The 18,446-nt window shown below is 34.0% G+C and overlaps 4 protein-coding genes across 4 annotated transcripts; 1 reads left to right on the forward strand and 3 right to left on the reverse strand.

The window, feature by feature from the left end:
• Nucleotides 1-360: 360 nt before the first annotated feature.
• On the reverse strand, nt 361-5,966 carry TRIADDRAFT_57031 (uncharacterized protein; the record flags this gene model as incomplete). The annotated part of the gene is made up of 17 exons (XM_002113495.1): nt 361-390; nt 974-1,078; nt 1,201-1,290; nt 1,374-1,460; nt 1,552-1,641; nt 1,711-1,752; nt 1,824-1,958; nt 2,058-2,145; nt 2,240-2,313; nt 2,401-2,428; nt 2,514-2,599; nt 2,853-2,945; nt 3,073-3,141; nt 3,215-3,321; nt 3,412-4,503; nt 4,823-5,241; nt 5,917-5,966. The coding sequence occupies 17 exons, from the start codon at nt 5,964-5,966 to the stop codon at nt 361-363; spliced, it is 2,685 nt and encodes an 894-aa protein (XP_002113531.1).
• Nucleotides 5,967-7,475: 1,509 nt separating this feature from the next.
• On the reverse strand, nt 7,476-10,844 carry TRIADDRAFT_57032 (uncharacterized protein; the record flags this gene model as incomplete). The annotated part of the gene is made up of 3 exons (XM_002113496.1): nt 7,476-8,388; nt 9,313-9,378; nt 10,732-10,844. The coding sequence occupies 3 exons, from the start codon at nt 10,842-10,844 to the stop codon at nt 7,476-7,478; spliced, it is 1,092 nt and encodes a 363-aa protein (XP_002113532.1).
• A 540-nt stretch (nt 10,845-11,384) lies between these two features.
• Nucleotides 11,385-15,756, forward strand: TRIADDRAFT_57033 (uncharacterized protein; the record flags this gene model as incomplete). The annotated part of the gene is made up of 22 exons (XM_002113119.1): nt 11,385-11,435; nt 11,735-11,823; nt 12,079-12,292; nt 12,405-12,492; nt 12,647-12,736; nt 12,864-12,919; nt 13,034-13,119; nt 13,217-13,316; nt 13,392-13,531; nt 13,635-13,725; nt 13,804-13,895; nt 13,987-14,068; nt 14,143-14,205; nt 14,561-14,640; nt 14,709-14,768; nt 14,857-14,935; nt 15,008-15,061; nt 15,168-15,220; nt 15,293-15,326; nt 15,450-15,515; nt 15,582-15,653; nt 15,739-15,756. The coding sequence occupies 22 exons, from the start codon at nt 11,385-11,387 to the stop codon at nt 15,754-15,756; spliced, it is 1,758 nt and encodes a 585-aa protein (XP_002113155.1).
• Nucleotides 15,757-15,998: 242 nt separating this feature from the next.
• On the reverse strand, nt 15,999-17,633 carry TRIADDRAFT_27184 (uncharacterized protein; the record flags this gene model as incomplete). The annotated part of the gene is made up of 3 exons (XM_002113497.1): nt 15,999-16,184; nt 16,537-16,650; nt 16,791-17,633. The coding sequence occupies 3 exons, from the start codon at nt 17,631-17,633 to the stop codon at nt 15,999-16,001; spliced, it is 1,143 nt and encodes a 380-aa protein (XP_002113533.1).
• Nucleotides 17,634-18,446: the final 813 nt, after the last annotated feature.

An 18,446-nucleotide genomic window follows, 5' to 3' on the forward strand; every position in this document is an offset into this window, starting at 1 on the left:
ACTATTCATAGTAGAAAAGTATATTTTAAGGATATGAACTTCCTTTCGTTATCGCGTGATGATTCCAAAAAATTTATATCATATGACTACTAATATAGCAAAGCCGTAGATACGGATATAGTATTAGTATCATTATTACATGCATTATAATTATTGAGAAAAATATCGTTGCAGGGTTTAAATTTATGAGTGACGAATTAAGCAAGTTTGTTACTAAACAATAATAAAAAATTTATTTTCGTAATTTTTAAATAGACAAATAACTCGTTATGTTTCATATAATAATAATTGCATTTCAAGTGCATAAATTACCAGTCTCGATGGTACTTAAATATTCTCCTTAAATTTGTTTTGACATTATTAATATTTATATAGTCGTGCTAAAGAATTCTTGAAATGATAATAATTATTGGAAATTTGATTAGTAAATGTATAAATATACTAGCTTGAATATAAAAAGTCCTTCAATTTATATTTATATATATGTGATATACATCACTTGTACTGGCCATGGTTATGATGTACTAAGGGACAATATGTTTGAGATTTAATTGTTACTATAGTATTTGATGTGATTTGTACATACGTGCTGTCGTAATTATAGACTACTAAGCGTACCAAACTTCTTTTCGTCTCTATCGTTATGCGGTTGGATAAAATTAAAATATAAAAATACCATTTTTCGGAAATTCACAAGACTACCTAGCATATTGATTGAGAAGTTACGGTTGTAAGCTCACAAAGGGCTTGTGGCTTCAATATTCACTGCATTGAATATATAATGCAATGACAGCTCTACTGAAATACGTGTACTGAAGGCTTGAATAGATGAAATCCAACTGCATAGATAGCCATTATTTCCACCGTATTGTCTAAATATTGTGAAAAATAATTCTTACATGGGCGCTTAACTATATTAACATTTTGGTATTACTGTACCTGTTAACAAAGAAAGAAACACAACAATATTTACCGGATTTACTAATGCTTGAGCAGCTACTGAATAGGCAGGCGAATTTCTCTTTATTTTTGTACAGTACTCTTCTAATTCGTCGCGGTTTCGAAGAGAAATGAGGCACTGTGTAAACAAAATTGAAGACGGTTAGAGAACGATAAGATATGACAAATTTGATTTGTATGTTATTATCGTTCAGTTTATTTTGGACAGACAACCTAATGCAAAGATAAATGCTAACTTACCTCGACGGCAATAGTGTGATACCGGAATCGCTTAGCTAAATCATATCTGGCAGTCACATTTTCGATATTTTTTAGGTACTTAGTCGCGGTCTAAATTTTAAAAATTTAGAGATTTTATTTTAAAAATAAAATATTTTAAGGGAGGTGGCCTGTGTCTGTCACAATTTGCATACCTCTTCCGATGCTTTTGCACTAACTAATGCTTGTAAGATGGTTTCGTTTGGTGTCGAGGATTTTGAACCAAAGTTGAAGAATTTACTCTATAAAAATTTCGATACATTTTAATTTATTAAAATTTAGTTTGCGTACCACGCTTACAACGGCTGTTGGTAATCACACTACTTAAACTACCTTAGTTTTATTAAAATTTTCAATATATTGGAGCTGATCAGTTTTCACATAAGCATCGACAGTTGCCATAATAAATTGCCTCTCTGTTAACTAAAAAATACTGAGATTATTAAATCACCTTGACAATAATAATTCATAGAGTATTGTACTATAATAAACCTTATTCTCCTTATGAACCGAATGTGGGCTGCTGAAGTGATCCTACACGAAATTAATAAACGTAGTATAAATTAAAAAGTACGATTTCAGATAGAATTAAACATATCACGAACTTGTGGCAGGCTGCTATGATATTTTGCACAATAGTTCAAAGTCTTAATTAAGGAGTGTTCAAATATTGATCCAGTGGGTGGATACTTGACCAGCATTTCATTAGATTCTCCAGAAATTAGTACACTATCTTGAGCCTGTAGTAAGTTTTTTGCGTATTTTAATAATATAACAAAAAGAAGATGTGTTAGATCACATGCTATAGTTTTTGACTATCAAATTTATAAATAAAGTACCTCAATCGATATTTGGCGTTTTATCAGAGAGCATTGCTGGCTAACTATTGCACTAAAAACTGACAATTGTCTGTCATATTTGAATTCTCTAAGGAGGGAAATAGCAAACCCGGTTATTGGATCTTAATATAGAAAATCAGTGGCATATAAGAACTGGTAGAATATAATATATTGAAATATACTTTTTAAGCTCTTCTAAGTTCTGGATTTTAACCTGAGGATCTCCACCAACTAAAGCTAACTTATATTTTAAAGCCTAAAATGTAAATCTTATATATTATTTTACTAGACAATGTTATTGATCCAAATGCAATAGACAACCATGCTACATGTAGTTACTTACGGCAAATTCTTGGGTTCGACCTAAAACACTGCGTAAAGTTACATAAGAAGTGAGTCATAGTTAATAATAGCACGAAAATATAACCGAAAAATTTCAAGAATTTTCATGTGCACCTGTACATATCAATTAGATCTTTATGTTCCGATGCAACTTTTAGATAATGTAAATATTGATCTGTTGCAACTGGATGGTCCTTTAACTGATGAATAAATAGATCTAAAAATTGAAGAATATCAGTATATTTATATGTAAGCATAAAAGCTGCATGCATCTGATAAGTTAGATATAGTAGAAATTGTACCTTTTCTAATAGTCCTTTTCAAGAATAAGGTAATCTTAAATTGAATAATACTCAATCAATTTGGTGATAATAAGTTTTCTATTACAATATGCGGGCATAATTGCAGACGCTAATCAATTATTAATGTACTGTAATATATAAAAATACATACAATTAAAATGGCATTTCCATCATCCGATCTTATCGCTTCTTTTAGTAGAGCAAGTTTATCATTCATATCTTTATACCCATCAAGAAAATAAGGCTGAAAATAAAAATTATAGCTATTACAGAATTATCATTGAAAGTCTATGTATAATACATATACATACGCAAATTACTTGAATGTTATGCTTAAACTATTATATCATTCTTAAGAAAGAAAGAAATACCTGGCCAAGTACGATTTTTTTTATTGTCTCTTTAACAGGAGGGATGTTATTTTTTTCCCATTTTAAACGCTGTTATGGGCAGAATTTAAATGTTAACTTAATGGATTAGTAACACTTCGACACCTAAACTAGTTTATGTTACCAGCAGTTGCTCTCGAAGACGTCGAATTTCTTTTGTAAGCATGTCCTCTTTAGATACCGTCACTGCTAGCACAACGGGCTGCTTTATGAGTTTATCGTTTGGAGGTGCTTTAGAATAAACGGTTTAAGTTATATAAATTCTTCTTAATTGGAACAAGACAAAATTAAACATTTACTAGTAAATTTATAGCAGCATACCATTATCAACGGCTTGTGTTGTTACAGCTCCTGTTACAGCAGAAGAACTACGATTTCTGGTAACTTTATCTGTCTTTCCAATAGCTGTTTTTATTTTTTTCACTGTAGCACTTATTCGTTTGCCTTGAGATTTAATAGTCGTGGAGGATGCGGAAGTAATAGAAGAAGTAGATGAACTCGAGCTCAAGACAGGTAATTCACCATTAGCATCTGTATCGGCACGATTAGGTGCCTGATCAGCAGGTGATTGAATAGAGCTTTTTAGCCTTTCCTCTTCAATCGGCGCGTGATAAACAACAATAGGATGAGACGAGGACATTTCTAGGTGATCAGGCGCAAGAAGTACACCATTAATGCTAGCTTTCAAGTATACAGAATCTCGGTGAGTAGCAAACCAAGTTTCCAAATTTATATTATCCGGAATTCCTATGATTCTACCAACCCAGCGTTCGTAGGCATTTTCGGGGTTTGACATATTCCTGCAGCCTTCATTATGCAATGATGAAACGGATAACTGGGATAATGACGACGATGACTCTTCGCTCAAGTTATATCCATATACACGAACAATATTATCGGATACTGTTGCGTTAGAAATTTCAATTTTCTTGCTATTGCCAACAACTAGATATCTTAGTGTCACATTTTCATTGATCAGTTTTTTCATATACAATTCGATTGAGGACGTAGGAACATTCGACCATAATCCTCGAACTTTCGCCTCAAATTTTTCCACGCTCTTACCGTAGGCTTGCAAATCGTCCTTTCCAGCAGATTTTACTTCATAGTATTGGATTTGTTGCGCTTGTTTAGCGTCTATATTTAGTGTGAATGAGACATAGTATGCACGTTGTGTCTTTTGATAGCGATAATTATCTGGGTATCTTTTGACATCATCAACAATAATGAATAAATCTCTATTATTAATTGCTTCTTCCAACACTTTCTCTTGAGATCCGGATAAATTGTTAACTTTTCTTTCAAATTTCTGATAAAGGGAATTATTTGCAAAGGAAATTTGGTAGTCTTCTGGTTCAATATTATTTTCGATGTATGTATTCTTTCCTGGTTTTTCAGAATTAGCATTCAAGTCTAGATAATGTGGGCATTAAGAATTAATATAGACGCAGTTTATTTTAGGGCAATACGTACAATCCGATTTTATTAGTATTAATTAATTAGAATCAGCAAATTTATGCCATAGTAAACTCAGTTTATCTAAAAATATATCTATATTGTGATAACCCTAGGTACACGGCACAAATATCTATGCCAAGTATTGCCAACATAATATTGACAGCAACGAGGTATAATAACTTACTTTTTCGTCCAAATATTGTTGAAAAATTTCTCCGTTTGTCACCGCTGGTCTCACTACTTTTCTCTGTATCAATGTTGGTAGTGGACTTACTTTTTGCGATTATATTATTATCGGCCTTGTTGATATTTTCTGCAGCTATTGTATTGATTTCTTGTGAACTAGTAGAAGTCTGTCTTGTTCGCTGTATTTCAGTATCATAGTTCGTTGGTTGTATTCCAGCATTATAATGAGCAATTTCTGATAAGCTAACACTATTACTGATATTCGCGGGAATTGAATTAGGATGCGGCGAGGGTTTGCTAGTGCTACTATCTACCTTTGTTTTAGAGGCCTCTTCCTTTACTTTAATGGTTGATCCTTTAGAGTTGGCGGTTTTCTCAGTACTCAAAAACGACAAATCATCCGCAGTATTATCTCGGTTAATACCAAACTCAGCAAAAATGTTACCGATATCGCTTTCATCGCGAAAGAAATCATCCGTAAGAGCTTCGTTCTTTTCTTCAGAGAAGCTGAGTCATAGAAAGGTAGCAATGCAGGCAAGTCAGTAAACTGATCAAAGTTAGGAGATATAGTGCGTAAAAAGTAGGACTATTTTATTTACTGAACTGTATAATTGATATTTAATTAAGCTTACAGTAATAACATACATAGAATAAATTAATTCGAGCGATTAATAAAATACTAGTACCTTTCGGCTAGTAAATACTGATCCATTGCAAGTATCGCATGTACGTATGCTAATTCATTAATTAATAAATAAATTTTTTGGATCAAAATCATCTCAATTTACTGTAATTACTTGATCAAGAGACATTTCGTGATATCGTGCCATCTAAAGTGGTTATTGCTAGGAAATAATTTGATTCCTATGCCTTTCTTAATGGATAATATCATAGTATTTAGGGAATAAAGCGGTAATTGACATTTCAGAGAAGATCAACAATATAAACATTTGGTGCAAACGCAGCAAGTTCAAAACAAAACAATATTGCTTAAGGAGTATCGGGTGTTCCAGTTGTATTATTGCTGAAATATCGTGGTTACTTTTATAACTGTCGGCGTAATTATAACACAGGGGTAACGATATTCACTGTTGGCGAAGATTGAATCGATGCTAATTCAAATACATTACATAACAGTGATTTGATATGAACAGCATAACCAAACATGTTGCAAAAGCTAACCTGAAAGAGGCCATTTCTGAAGTTAGAAGGGAAGGATTTGCCCTGCGCATGCTTGTATTAAAAGTAGTCGTTGGTACGGTAAGTCACTAAAACAGCGTTGCTGTCCTATACTGTAGACTGTTTCTATTTTCTTTCTCTTTAGCGCTTACGCTAGGGGACTGTTGGGCTGGGATTGTGTCATGGGTGGACTACGCATGACAGCGCTGGAGTATGCTAAAGGTAAAAGCCTATATTTGACCATATGGTAGGTAGACTGTTACTGTACTACCAGGGTCTTCGTGTTGTGCAGGCCAAATTAGCTCAAGATTATAGTTATGCGATAGAAAATTTAGAACTAATCTTGCGACTTAATTGGCAAGATCAATACAATCATTCTATAACTAGTTGTATACAAAGGATAAGTTTCACTGTAATAATAATAACGATACTCTGATTACAGCTAGATAGTTCTTGGTAGTGGAAAACGAACCTAATTTATATATATTAAAAGTCAAAGTTTACGAACTGGAGTTGTTGCTTTATTACTTTGAAGATACTTTATCGCAACTAGTTAGCAAGCAGCGATTGAGCAGGATACTGATGGTTACGATTAGCATAGACTACTATAATTCACTGCTATCTAATAGTCCATACCACTGTACTAGAGAATGCTCCGAGCAGTGATTGAGCCATGATACATTATCCAGAACATCCTGTATGGTTGGTTGTTAATTAATTAATGTATATTTAATCGGATTATAACTAATTATCGTATAAATTAATTACGTATGGACAGTTTTTACATATATTTTTGTTTCCGAAAGGCCCTTCCAATTAGATTGCAGGCAGTAAAAGGAAAATTTGACTGTAGATGACAGTAAAGAATGATGGTGATTGGAAGTGTTTTAGTGTAATTGCATTGTGCGCTTTGCTGAGTTTTTTGCAATTATAATGAACTAATTAATAGAAAAAGCGCTCATGTGCTCCATATAAAAGTATATTCTATGAACATGATAATTAATATAGACAAAACAATACGGTAATTATATCGCTACTTCAAATTTAAATTGAAACTGCCTTTATTGGCTGTAGACTGTATTGTTTATAGCGATATTTTCTATAGAGGGTGGGTGATTTGTTCGTATTAATATCAGATAGAGTTGATAGAATACTGGAGATGGAACAAAACGATAATTATATCGTCAGTTTAGACTAATTTGAGCAGAAGTCGATAATACTGTTTATAGCGGTACTTCTTGAATGAATGAGTGCTCTGCCCATATTAATATGAGACATTTACAAATGACCATTTCTTTATTTATTGGATAAAATAGACAGAGTAATGCTTAGCGCAGCGAATGATTTATCTTGTCGTGTGTGCTGTTTTACTTTTACCATTGCGAGTATCATAATAAAATGTTAAATTTAAATTGCAATTTTGATCAATGAATTATAATCATACGAGCTTGTCTTATAAAATTATTACATACGCATTACTCGTAGAATGTCCTGCTTCGTGATACTTGACGTAAAATATAGTAGATTTTATAATACTCTAACATCAACATCAGTAACCCTTATTACCTTAAGGTATTCTTATTGCCAATTTTGGTTTGTGTAGCTGGAGGGTTAGCGGTTACAACAGTAAAGGGTAAATAGAAGCCTTTGGGAGCACGGTTAATACCGTCATGATCAGGATATCGTCGAATTCCATCAATAATTAAGAATAACTGCTTATGCCTAATGGCCTCCTGCGTACCTTTTTCCCAAGATCCTTTCAGACTGTAAACCTTCCTTTCAAAGTATGTATACACCATACCGTTTTCAAATATCATTTTTCCATTTTTGGGTTCTATAAAGTCCTCAATGTATGGGACACTAGCAGAACTATTGTAATCAATATGAGAAGCAATGCTTACAGCTTTACCATGACTTTGTGCAGCTGCATCAGAGCCAGTCATAGATTGGTAACCGTAGACACAAGTGTAATTTTTAAGGGGAATGAAGCCGACAGTTTGGATAGCACAACCTTTTCCAATATGGATTAAAGCTAATTTTGAACCTTTCTTTGATATTAGATGCTTAAGATATGATGTTCTCTGATCTTTTGGAATCACAGACGAGATTCCTTTCACGAAACCTTCGATTCTTTCCATCAATTTTCCAGATACTAGCTCAGTTCCAGCAGAAGATATCCCATAATAGGATAGCTGTTGCATAATCTCCTCGTCAATATTGATCGTGAATGATACATAATACCCTGAAATACCTTTACTAAAGCCGAAATTATCCGGGTATTTCCTACCATTATTGATAATTAGATATAGCTGATCGTTTTTAACAGCTACTTCCGTCTGAGATTCCCAAGAGCCACGTTTCAAATTGTAAACCTTCTTTTCATAGTACTTTACTACGGCATTATCTATAAATTTTATGCTGCCGTCATCAGGCTCGATATAATTATCGATGTATATGCCATTTTCAGCGGATAATCTAAATTGTAGGACATTTGTAACAATGATGTATTAAATAAGATAGCTGTTACAGTTAATAATTTTCATTTAAGGAGAAATTTATATCACCATCAACAAATTTATGTTCGCTACGTAGCGATAAATTCTGAAGTATCCTAGAAAAGGGTTATTCATGGGCTGCTCGAGAGAGCATACTGCTTGCGAGTTGCATCATTTGGTACAATAGAGAAGTATGATAAGATAGTTAAGGTTAATTATACATTGGCTATGACTAGCTATGACCATTCATCGTAATTGAAGGACTAAGAGTTGAAAAAAGAGTTTATTTGCTGACATGTGTGTTAAGTTCATGAAGTTCAATTATTTTTCGCGTTTATTGTGAGTAGGCCAGGTATTAAACAGATTTGCAATCAGCGAACATGACAGTTTCAGAAGGAAAGTAGTATGCAAACTTGCACAGTCTAATAAATAACGTTATTAAATTGGAATTTAAAATCTCCATACGCTCGTATATAATTAATGTGTAGTTGTATAGGGATGGAGTAATAATGAGTCGGAGTAAACACTGTATTTTCTTATTTTAGACTACCTTACACCCACCTTCAATTCTATAAACTGTAATAATATAGACTTTTATCTCTGATCAGTTTGTCTAACTTTATTGCGAATTGTGACAGTAGAGCAAAATAAGATATACAATAGTCGACCTTTTTACAATTGATGTAGCTAATTGGGCGTACGAGCATAATCCTATACGCGTATATTTACTGGTATCTGTCTTCTAATTGAAAGACTGCTGGAGTGGGATACTACCGTTAATCTATCCAATGAGCTATATGAACACTTGCAAGTAAAATTGACTTCGTTGCGTTGATTGACTTGGCTAGAATAATACGTAAATTAACAAAAGTGAACGTCCTAGAACGTTTAACATCTTAATTACCTATTGGAATTCGCCATCGCACATGGGCCTTTTTCTATTTCATTGAGTACATGCACAAAATATTGCCTGTGAGTCAATATTATAACGATTTTCTTGGTGTTTTTATCACTCTATTACTCATAGACTGATTATGATTAGCATTAGCAGCATTTTGCAAATGGAATTGCGAATATTAGTAGCAGTTGTCTACTCCCCAGCCTTGAATGCCGAGGGCTTTACGAGTTTGAGCCCAGTGAGCACTCATTTGTCAGAGACATTGAACAAAGCATACCGAATTGCTGATACTATGCAAATATTTTCCTAATAAAGTATGCAGCAACATGTTATGCCTGTTCAACCTGACTGGTCAAAAGCCAGAGTAATTTCTGTTTTTATTGACAACTGGCACACCATGCGGCTAATTAAGAGAGTACTAAGTTAGTGACTGATATTATAATTAGTCGATGGTTTCCAAGGAAAATTTTCGCTTGTACAGTACAGTACAGTAGTGTACACTACTGTACTGTACTGTATACTGTAGAGTACTGGACGACTTACTGTACAGTACTGTACTGTACAAGCGTTACACGGTACAATCTACTGTAATATGTACAGTACATTATACAGTACTACAACTATAAAGTACTGTACTCTACGCCAGGTTATAAAAAGTTAAAAGTTCTTTTTACTGTACTGTACGTGGTACTGACTGAGTTAGCCGTTGCTCACGTATGAGCATGGCTACTGTTGTACATGGTCGATTGAGCGACTGAGTCACTCAGTTTACAGCACATACAGTTTGTATGGTTAAAAACCTGGTCAAAAACAAAACATAAGAACTGTACTACTGTCTAGTGTTTGGTGAACTCATGGACTACTGTACATGTACTTTACTGGATGATTACCATGATTTTCTACTACTATCATAGTCTATCACTGTACCGAATTCTATGCTGCATGCAGTCCCGGCATAGACGAGGTATGGTACTGTCCAATTTGTAAACGTCACTGATTTTCTACTGTACAGTGTACAGTACTAAAACCTCGAAAACCTTTGTGACTGAACCATAGTGATTGTAGCCGCGTTTCACACTGTGCGAGATTACGTACTGTACACTGTACACTCGACCTGTTAGAGATTGGAGAACCGAACCGGACAAACTGACTGACTTTAATCGGTTCGTATGCGATTCGAACCGAACCTCTGACAGGTCTAGTGTACAGTACGTGATCTGGCAGTGTACAGTACAATACTGTAATTCGATGTGAATGCCAGTCTCACCTGTCCAAACCTACAGTACATTGAGTACAGTAGTACTGTACTGTACTACATCACAGAGAGTATAGTGCGCTCAGTTTTGAGTGCTGCATACGCTATACACTATAGTAAAGCACGGCTGTTTGCGAGACTACTGTATTACCGTACAGTACATACTGTACCATAATTGGTGAATGAAATCTGCCCTACCAGTACTGTAGACGTCTCCATTTTGTGCAAGGGTGTTCAACAGATTCTTTACAACGGCCGGATAAAAGAATCTTCTACTAGCCATTTCTTCTATTCAGACGAGTCCATCGTGCTGGACCGTTCTGTACAAGTATAGCTCGTTGGTAACTTGTAAATCATCTGCTTGGCTGTTGTATCATCGCACTACAGTAAGGGTAGAAATACGACAACAATCGGAATCACTTCACCTGCAGAAACCACATTGTAACACCAATCGTGATGGCAGTCAACGAGCTTCGACGAAAGCAAATTGGTAGCTCATAATAGACTGATGTTCAATCTTGGTCATAAATTAGTAAACAGGAACAGAGTTTGACTATCAAGATCAAACTTAGTTTACTGGTTTTTATACGATATCTTACAAGCCAAGTTGATATATTGCTTAATTAACTTGCTATAATTTGATACTAATGTCTTCAGTGGATGGGCAACATACTGTACAAGTGCAATTACAATAATAATTATGAAGATAATATATCCGTAGAAATTGTTGGAATGCAGTAAACTGAGCTATTTCGATGCGTATTTATCATTCATTATGTTCATGTGTCTCGTCCTCATAGAATCGATCAAGCTGATGATGAATATGTATCAGCCAGCTGGCAGCAAAGCTTCGTCTATAGAGCCTAATTGGAAGGTATAGCTATGTACACTGAACAGTTGAATTAACAATTTTAATTGAATTTGTAATAAGTAAAATATTATGGACAGTAAGTCAAACCGATCAGGAAAATTACTTCTTTCTGTCAAATAGACGAGTATGCATTGTCTTCTCAGCCTTTACAGTATCTTGCTACAAATGACTTAGTGTCACTTAGGGTTTAACATGCAGTTATATATTAATTATCAGTTATACGTAATCCAAATACTGATAGTAACTTGTAAAGTGATTATTATTCCATTGAATTGATACAAGTACCTACTGCTATTATCTAGGTATTGATCTATGATGGCTATGGCCAAGATATTATTTCCCCATTGCTGACTGTTGGAGATTTACGTGATTTGGGAGTAACGGTTCATTTGTATGTATAGATAGGCTCACACACTATACATAACGATCAATAATGTTGACTCGATATCAAGTATTAAATAAGTATAATATTTTAATATTATTAGTTTTGCAATGTTATTTGCTCTCTGGTAATAGAGGTAGTGAAGTTCACTTAATACAGTATGGTGTATCTTAGTATAATGATAGAATAGAAAGACGTCGAATTTATATATTCTATGTAAAGTTCTCACACCTTATCTATCCTTTCTATGTGGCTATACGTTAGGCCATTAATGTCAGATAGGGAACCTATACCGGATGTACCTGCTATCTATTTAGTGGTTCCATCATCTGAAAATGTTGACAGAATCATTCAAGATTGCAGAAATCAGTTGTATGATTCATACTATTTAAGTTTCATCTCTCCCATCTCGCGTAATCGATTAGAGGATCTGGCGATGGGAACGATCCATGCAAATTCAGTTTCTCAGATTTCTAAGGTACTAAAAAGATGATTTATTATACTTAGACTCACTCATTTAATAGACGTGATATACGTTTCTCTGTTTGTTGGCAAACTTGTTTTTCGCATTATTGAAATAATTATTACAGGTTTATGACCAATACCTCAACTTTATATGTCTTGAAGATGACCTATTCATTCCGCGATATCATGATGTCGAGATGTTATCATATCATGGTAGGATTGAACTTCTATCTCTATCGCCTTAACTAGTGATATAATATCTTGTCTACTTGCTATAATTTTGAAGTGTTATCAACTTATTACTTTGTTGAAAGCTGTATAGCTTGATAATAAACGGTATGATTGTCATATTCGCTTTCATCAATAGCACTGAATAGTACTGATGCCAAAGATACGGACATTGAAGTTATACGAGATATTTTGGTAGACTCTTTGTTTTCTGCGTTGGCAACTTTAGGTATATGATCGTACCGTGCTATTGTATAGCGCTATTATTAGTTCATAGCTAATTATATTATTGGCTACATACCAAAATTTTGATATGATTACAGTACTCATGTATTCATACTGTCTAATTAATGAAGGCACTGTCCCCATCATTAGATGTCCGCGTGGAAACGCTGCAGAAATGGTAGCTGAGGTATATTCTATGTCGTTCTTGAAAAAAATTTTAGATTTTAAATCGCTGTATGAAATGGCTCATTAGATTGATAATTAGTAATTCGAGTTTTGCGTATATCATTTATCACTCTAGGCATTGGATAAGAAACTAAGGGAGAATCTAAGAAATAGTCGCACATGCCTTTTTTCAGGAGACAGTGTGGTTGGTGGACAGTTTAAGTAAGCAGCTAGTGCTAGATACAATACATCAAATAACGTGAAATTTCTTTTCTTGATTTAAATGATTAAAATCATCAAATTTCATTTGCCGTATTAGTTTTCAGAGACCTCTTCTCATCATACTTGATCGTAATACCGACTTTACAACCATTTTACATCATACCTGGACTTATCAAGCCCTTGTTCACGACTTACTGGTATAACCTATAGAAACTGCATACGTTATGTCAAATTTTAAATTATAAACTGTTTGTATGAACTTTGATTACTAGAATATGGAATTGAATAGAGTTAATATTCAGGAAAGTTCTTCTAGTGAAGAAATTGGAGCTAGCAGTGCAAAAGCCCAAAAGCCAAAGTGCTATGACTTAAACTCGGATAGTGATTCCTTTTGGAGTTTCCATAAAGGAAGGTTTGTTGATCTTCAAATCTTATTCTGTGGCTAGTGCAGAGGATTATTCGTTTTGACATCAAAGTGTTTCATACCACCACATCTTTGCTTTTCATTATTCTAGCCCATTTCCAAGCGTTGCTGAAGCGATTCAAGTTACATTGGATGAGTACAGAAATTCTGAAGATGACATTAAGAAATTAAAAAGTACCATGGTTAGCTCAGAATACAAAGCTGTGAGCAGTTTTTATCGCAACTGTTAACGCTGTTTCTTTTTGTTATTTTAATACTAGGGCTTAGAAGATGAATCTTTAGCGGTTGTTAGTGCGGCTGTAGAAAATTCGTTATCGAATGATCATACTTCAAAGTTATCATCTGCTGTTAGGTATTTTGCATGAAAGCTCATTTTAGTGCTCTTAGAACGGTATTTTGTACAGTTACGAGCTGTGCATATAAAACTTCTTGTTTTCCTTCAGCTCGTTACCAGAATTACTGGAAAAAAAGAAATCCATTGATATGCATACAAATATTGCAACCGCTTTGCTAGAACATATTAAAGTGAGTATTCTAAAGTTTGCACTGGTTTGAATAAGGCTGCTGTAATTCTGTTATCTCTTTTCATATTCTTTCAGAATCGTAAATTGGATTCTTATTTTGAACTTGAAGAAAAACTTATGAGTAAATCATCGATCGGGGTTAGAATTGGAGAATTGCAGTGCAAAAGTTTTATGTTGTTTGTGTTAATTTTAACTATGAATAAATTTAAAATTAATTTTATAGGAAATATCAGTTATGGACATTCTCGCCGATCCAAACAGTAAATATTCCATTCTTCTTTATGCGGACCATCAGATACTGTAGACATTGTAGATTAAGCATTGACTTTACCATTATTTTCGAGTAGGTGCTACTCCGGAAGACAAATTGAGATTATTTTTAATCTATTATATTTGTGGTCCACCCTTGACTGATGTAAACATTGATTATTTGATTTGATTTGATTTAAAAGTACAAATTATTTAGGATGGATCTATAATTATGCTCTTTTAGGCTGATTTAGAGAAGTATACTACTACTCTAAGGAATGCTGGAGTTAACCTAACCTCTTTTGATTATGTAAAGAAGATGAAGTAAGTATACCTCTTGTAGCATTATAGAGTAATTGCGGAGTAAAATTAATTTTAGAACTATTTTATAGGTCCTTTGCTAAAATGACTCTTAAACCAAGCATTGCCAGCGATAGCAAATCTAGCGTGGGGTATGATAATTGTTGCTATCGTAAACTATGTAGATTATTTATCATAGATTTTCGACAGTGCCACTAAAATTTACTTCACGGGGATTAGGCAAGTCTTTTCGCGGATCATGAAAACTGGATCTAAATTTGTAATGGAAGGCGTCAAAAATTTAGCGTTTAAAACTAAGGTAAGCAATACCGTAATTGAGTACCACTTTTTGTAACTATTTCGTTTAAGTATACATATTGAATTGAAACAGGATTTGCCTGTGACACGTATTGTCGATGCACTGATGGAATCAAGATCAATTGCTGTAAGATTACGTTAAAAGATCTATAATAGATTTAAGTTATTTAGGACATTAAGGATGGTATTATCTATGGATGTACTCAAGGTTATCTATTTTAAAATGATCATAGGAAATTGAAGATTATCGTTACTTTGATCCAAAGTTGCTGAGAGCATCAGACGGGTATATACAGTATAGCATACATGCGCCTAAAGTATACGGTGAAACGATTTTATCATGCTTTTTTTTATATAGATCGGCTGCTCATACAAAAAATCCTTTTCAAGAGGTTTCTACTTAATGCTCATATTAGGAAATTAATTAAAAATATTTACTAGCTAGCTATTCTATGTCCTATTACAATAATATGGTAAATTGCTATATATATTAATAAAATGTTGATTTCTTGAAGGCTATTGTGTTTATGGTTGGAGGAGGAAATTACGTTGAATATCAGAATTTAATCGATTATGCCAAGGTATGCCGTAAATCATACTTTCTCTTTAAATCTAGCATTCTGTAATAATGTTGGGATCTTTTTAAGCGCCAGACAGTACAAAAGCATATCACTTACGGATGCAGTGAGTTAATGACCGCATCTCATTTCTTGCAACAGGTTTGTAATTTTTAATATTTTCTTATATTTCTGTTAGTGCTTTGTTATCGTTGTGTATATAAGCAATACTTTATTTTTATAATAGTTGGAAAGGCTTGGTTAGAGATTATCTGCTGAATTGGTTCTTCCAGTTCAAAATCTAATATATGAACTACTTAGATCGAAATAAGCGGGAGCAATGTACAAATAAAATCTGGCAATTCATTTTACTGATTAACAGCTAAAATATTGAATAAAGTATTTGCAGCATAATTAATATCTACAATTACATAGTAAATAAAAATTTTATTATCAATATAATAAAATATTCGTCTTTACAGTCTACGCATATAAAAAGGTTAATTGTTAACTTTTGGTTTCGGCTGATGAATAATTCTGTCTCCAGAGAAATTCTTTCATATACCCATTAGAGGATTTGTCATTGTTGTTATGCAAGCAATTCTTGCTGCAAGTGTAAACTAACAATATACCCCAATCGATGCTTGTTTGAGAATTTTCAATCTTTAAATAATGGAGGAGTTGAGGCATAATCTAATAACGGAGATAACAGCTTTCGGTAACTACCTTGATGCAGGTATCGGTGTTTTAGTTTTGAAGTACAGTACATTAAGTGTACATGACTGTACGGTATTGAACAGATGATTGAATTAAACGTAATATTAACAACGTTTGTCTATACAGTTTGACTACTACAAGAGTGCAACATGAGACTATGTGACCAAGGAATACCGCATTCGTATGAATATTTTGCTATACTATACGGTCTACAAACTTGATTGTAGCCTAAGTTATGCCATTTATTCATCTAATACTATACACTAATCTAAAGTGTTGCATATTACTGTATATGCTGAATGTTAAGTTTAAGTTCCAATGTCTTTACCTGAAACTCGAATATACGTTTAGCTCCACATGAACAACCTGGAATGTCGGATGATGAGGGGATATCCTTGCTTGAAATCCATAGGGGAATTCCATTACGCTTATACCTTAGGATCTACACGTATATCAAGATTGATATAATGACTTACTGAATGATGTCACTATCCAAAAACGTTTCTACTGTCATGTACAAAACTACAATGAGAGTAAGAACAGTTCATAAATAATGTAAGAATGGTATCATTGATTACTTACTTGATCTGGTTGTAGGCGAATCTTTTCTTTAAATTCAAGAAATTCCTCGTCATGATTATGATCTTCCACAGATTTTATATCGGCTTCTGTAATTTGATTAGCAAGGTCGGACTTAATATAATCATGGTAGTTTTCTCCAGTCAGCTTGGAATCGGTAGGATGATCAGATTTACTATCAGCATCGTCGTTGTCATTATCTTCATCATCATCATCGATACAAACATCATATTGCGGAAATAAGTAATCATTGCTTGCAAATATGGGTGTTTTGGCTGCAGAAGTACAATTTTCACGATGGCCGTGCTTCCAATCAAATACCTGATGTTGTCTACAACAATACGGCGTTCCACATTTAGCGCATTTTTTTTCGCTCGGAATTCCACATAAACTACATAACGAACACCACTTTGTAAGGAGTGAATTATCGTATGAATTTTGAGGATTTTGTCGATCAGGAGGTTGGCTACTATAAAAGCTATTATTACGAGGTAATTGGCTACGAAACACAAGGAAACAATCTTGTGCAGAACGCTGATGGCACTGTCCATCTCTGCAACAAAAAATATAAATGGTACGATGAAAGCATGCAGATTCGCCATCTACTGGGCAATATAGCTGTATAAGGAATTGCATTACGTTTCCACAATTCTTGCATGTTAAGCTAGCTGCGGAAGGGATTCCTTGCAGATCTAGCCATACTGGTTTGCCACCGACCTTACTTGGAAAAAATTGATTAGTTAATAATAATTCATCATCGACCTCCTCAATAAATCCTAGCTCAACATTATTATCATGGTGAGTGCATTCTGCTTTCGCTGATTCTTCTTCTTGCTTCTTTTCCATGTTGAGTTGATTAACCACCATAGGCATAGACAATATTTCTCACCAATGCTTTCTGCTCGAGTGGCAGTGGTCAATGATTAAATGCAGTATACTGTATGGTGCAAGTGGTTTGGTGTACATTTCTGTACAACCCGATCTGTTTCTGATATAATCACTACCGAAATCGATAATAGTAGTACTTACTGTAGTTGCTATAGAAGTTAGTAAAAACAACAGACGGATGGACAATTCAAGTTGCTGTCTCTGTTGTAGGCCCTACCTACTATGCGGTATGATTTAACAATTGTATAAGTATAGTTTTAGTGATATAAACATACATATACGATCGACAACAGCTGCAGTAGGCTTTGCCCACTTCTTTTAGCGTTGGAGTTGTGGATGTATACTGTATGGTAGTCAGTTTACCTTTTTTGGGACAAATTTAGAATGATGGAATGACAGATAATCATTTAGAGCCGTTAGATAGATAGAATTTCTATCTATAACCACGTTTAGTGTTATACAATTTTCAGTTGAGGACTAGTAATTGGACAGAACTTGGATCTGTTTACAAAAAAAAAAAGTACTTTCTCATTGATCAGACATTGATCAGAATTTTTCAATTATCAAAACGGACGTTAGGGAGTAAAGAAAGTATCTATAATATTATAACGTGTTTTGACTATAATCAAAGACAATCGTTGGTAGCCAGTTGGTCTTTGGTAGTCTTTAGCCATTCTTGGTCGTTCAGAAAGCTGAAATCGTAACAGTTATAGGCTTACGTAGGTATTTGATTGATATCGTAAAAGTGAATGGGACATCAATTATTTTTAA

Source organism: Trichoplax adhaerens, genomic scaffold, assembly GCF_000150275.1.
Source record: "Trichoplax adhaerens TRIADscaffold_6 genomic scaffold, whole genome shotgun sequence".
In the NCBI taxonomy this organism is placed as follows: Eukaryota; Metazoa; Placozoa; class Uniplacotomia; order Trichoplacea; family Trichoplacidae; genus Trichoplax; species Trichoplax adhaerens.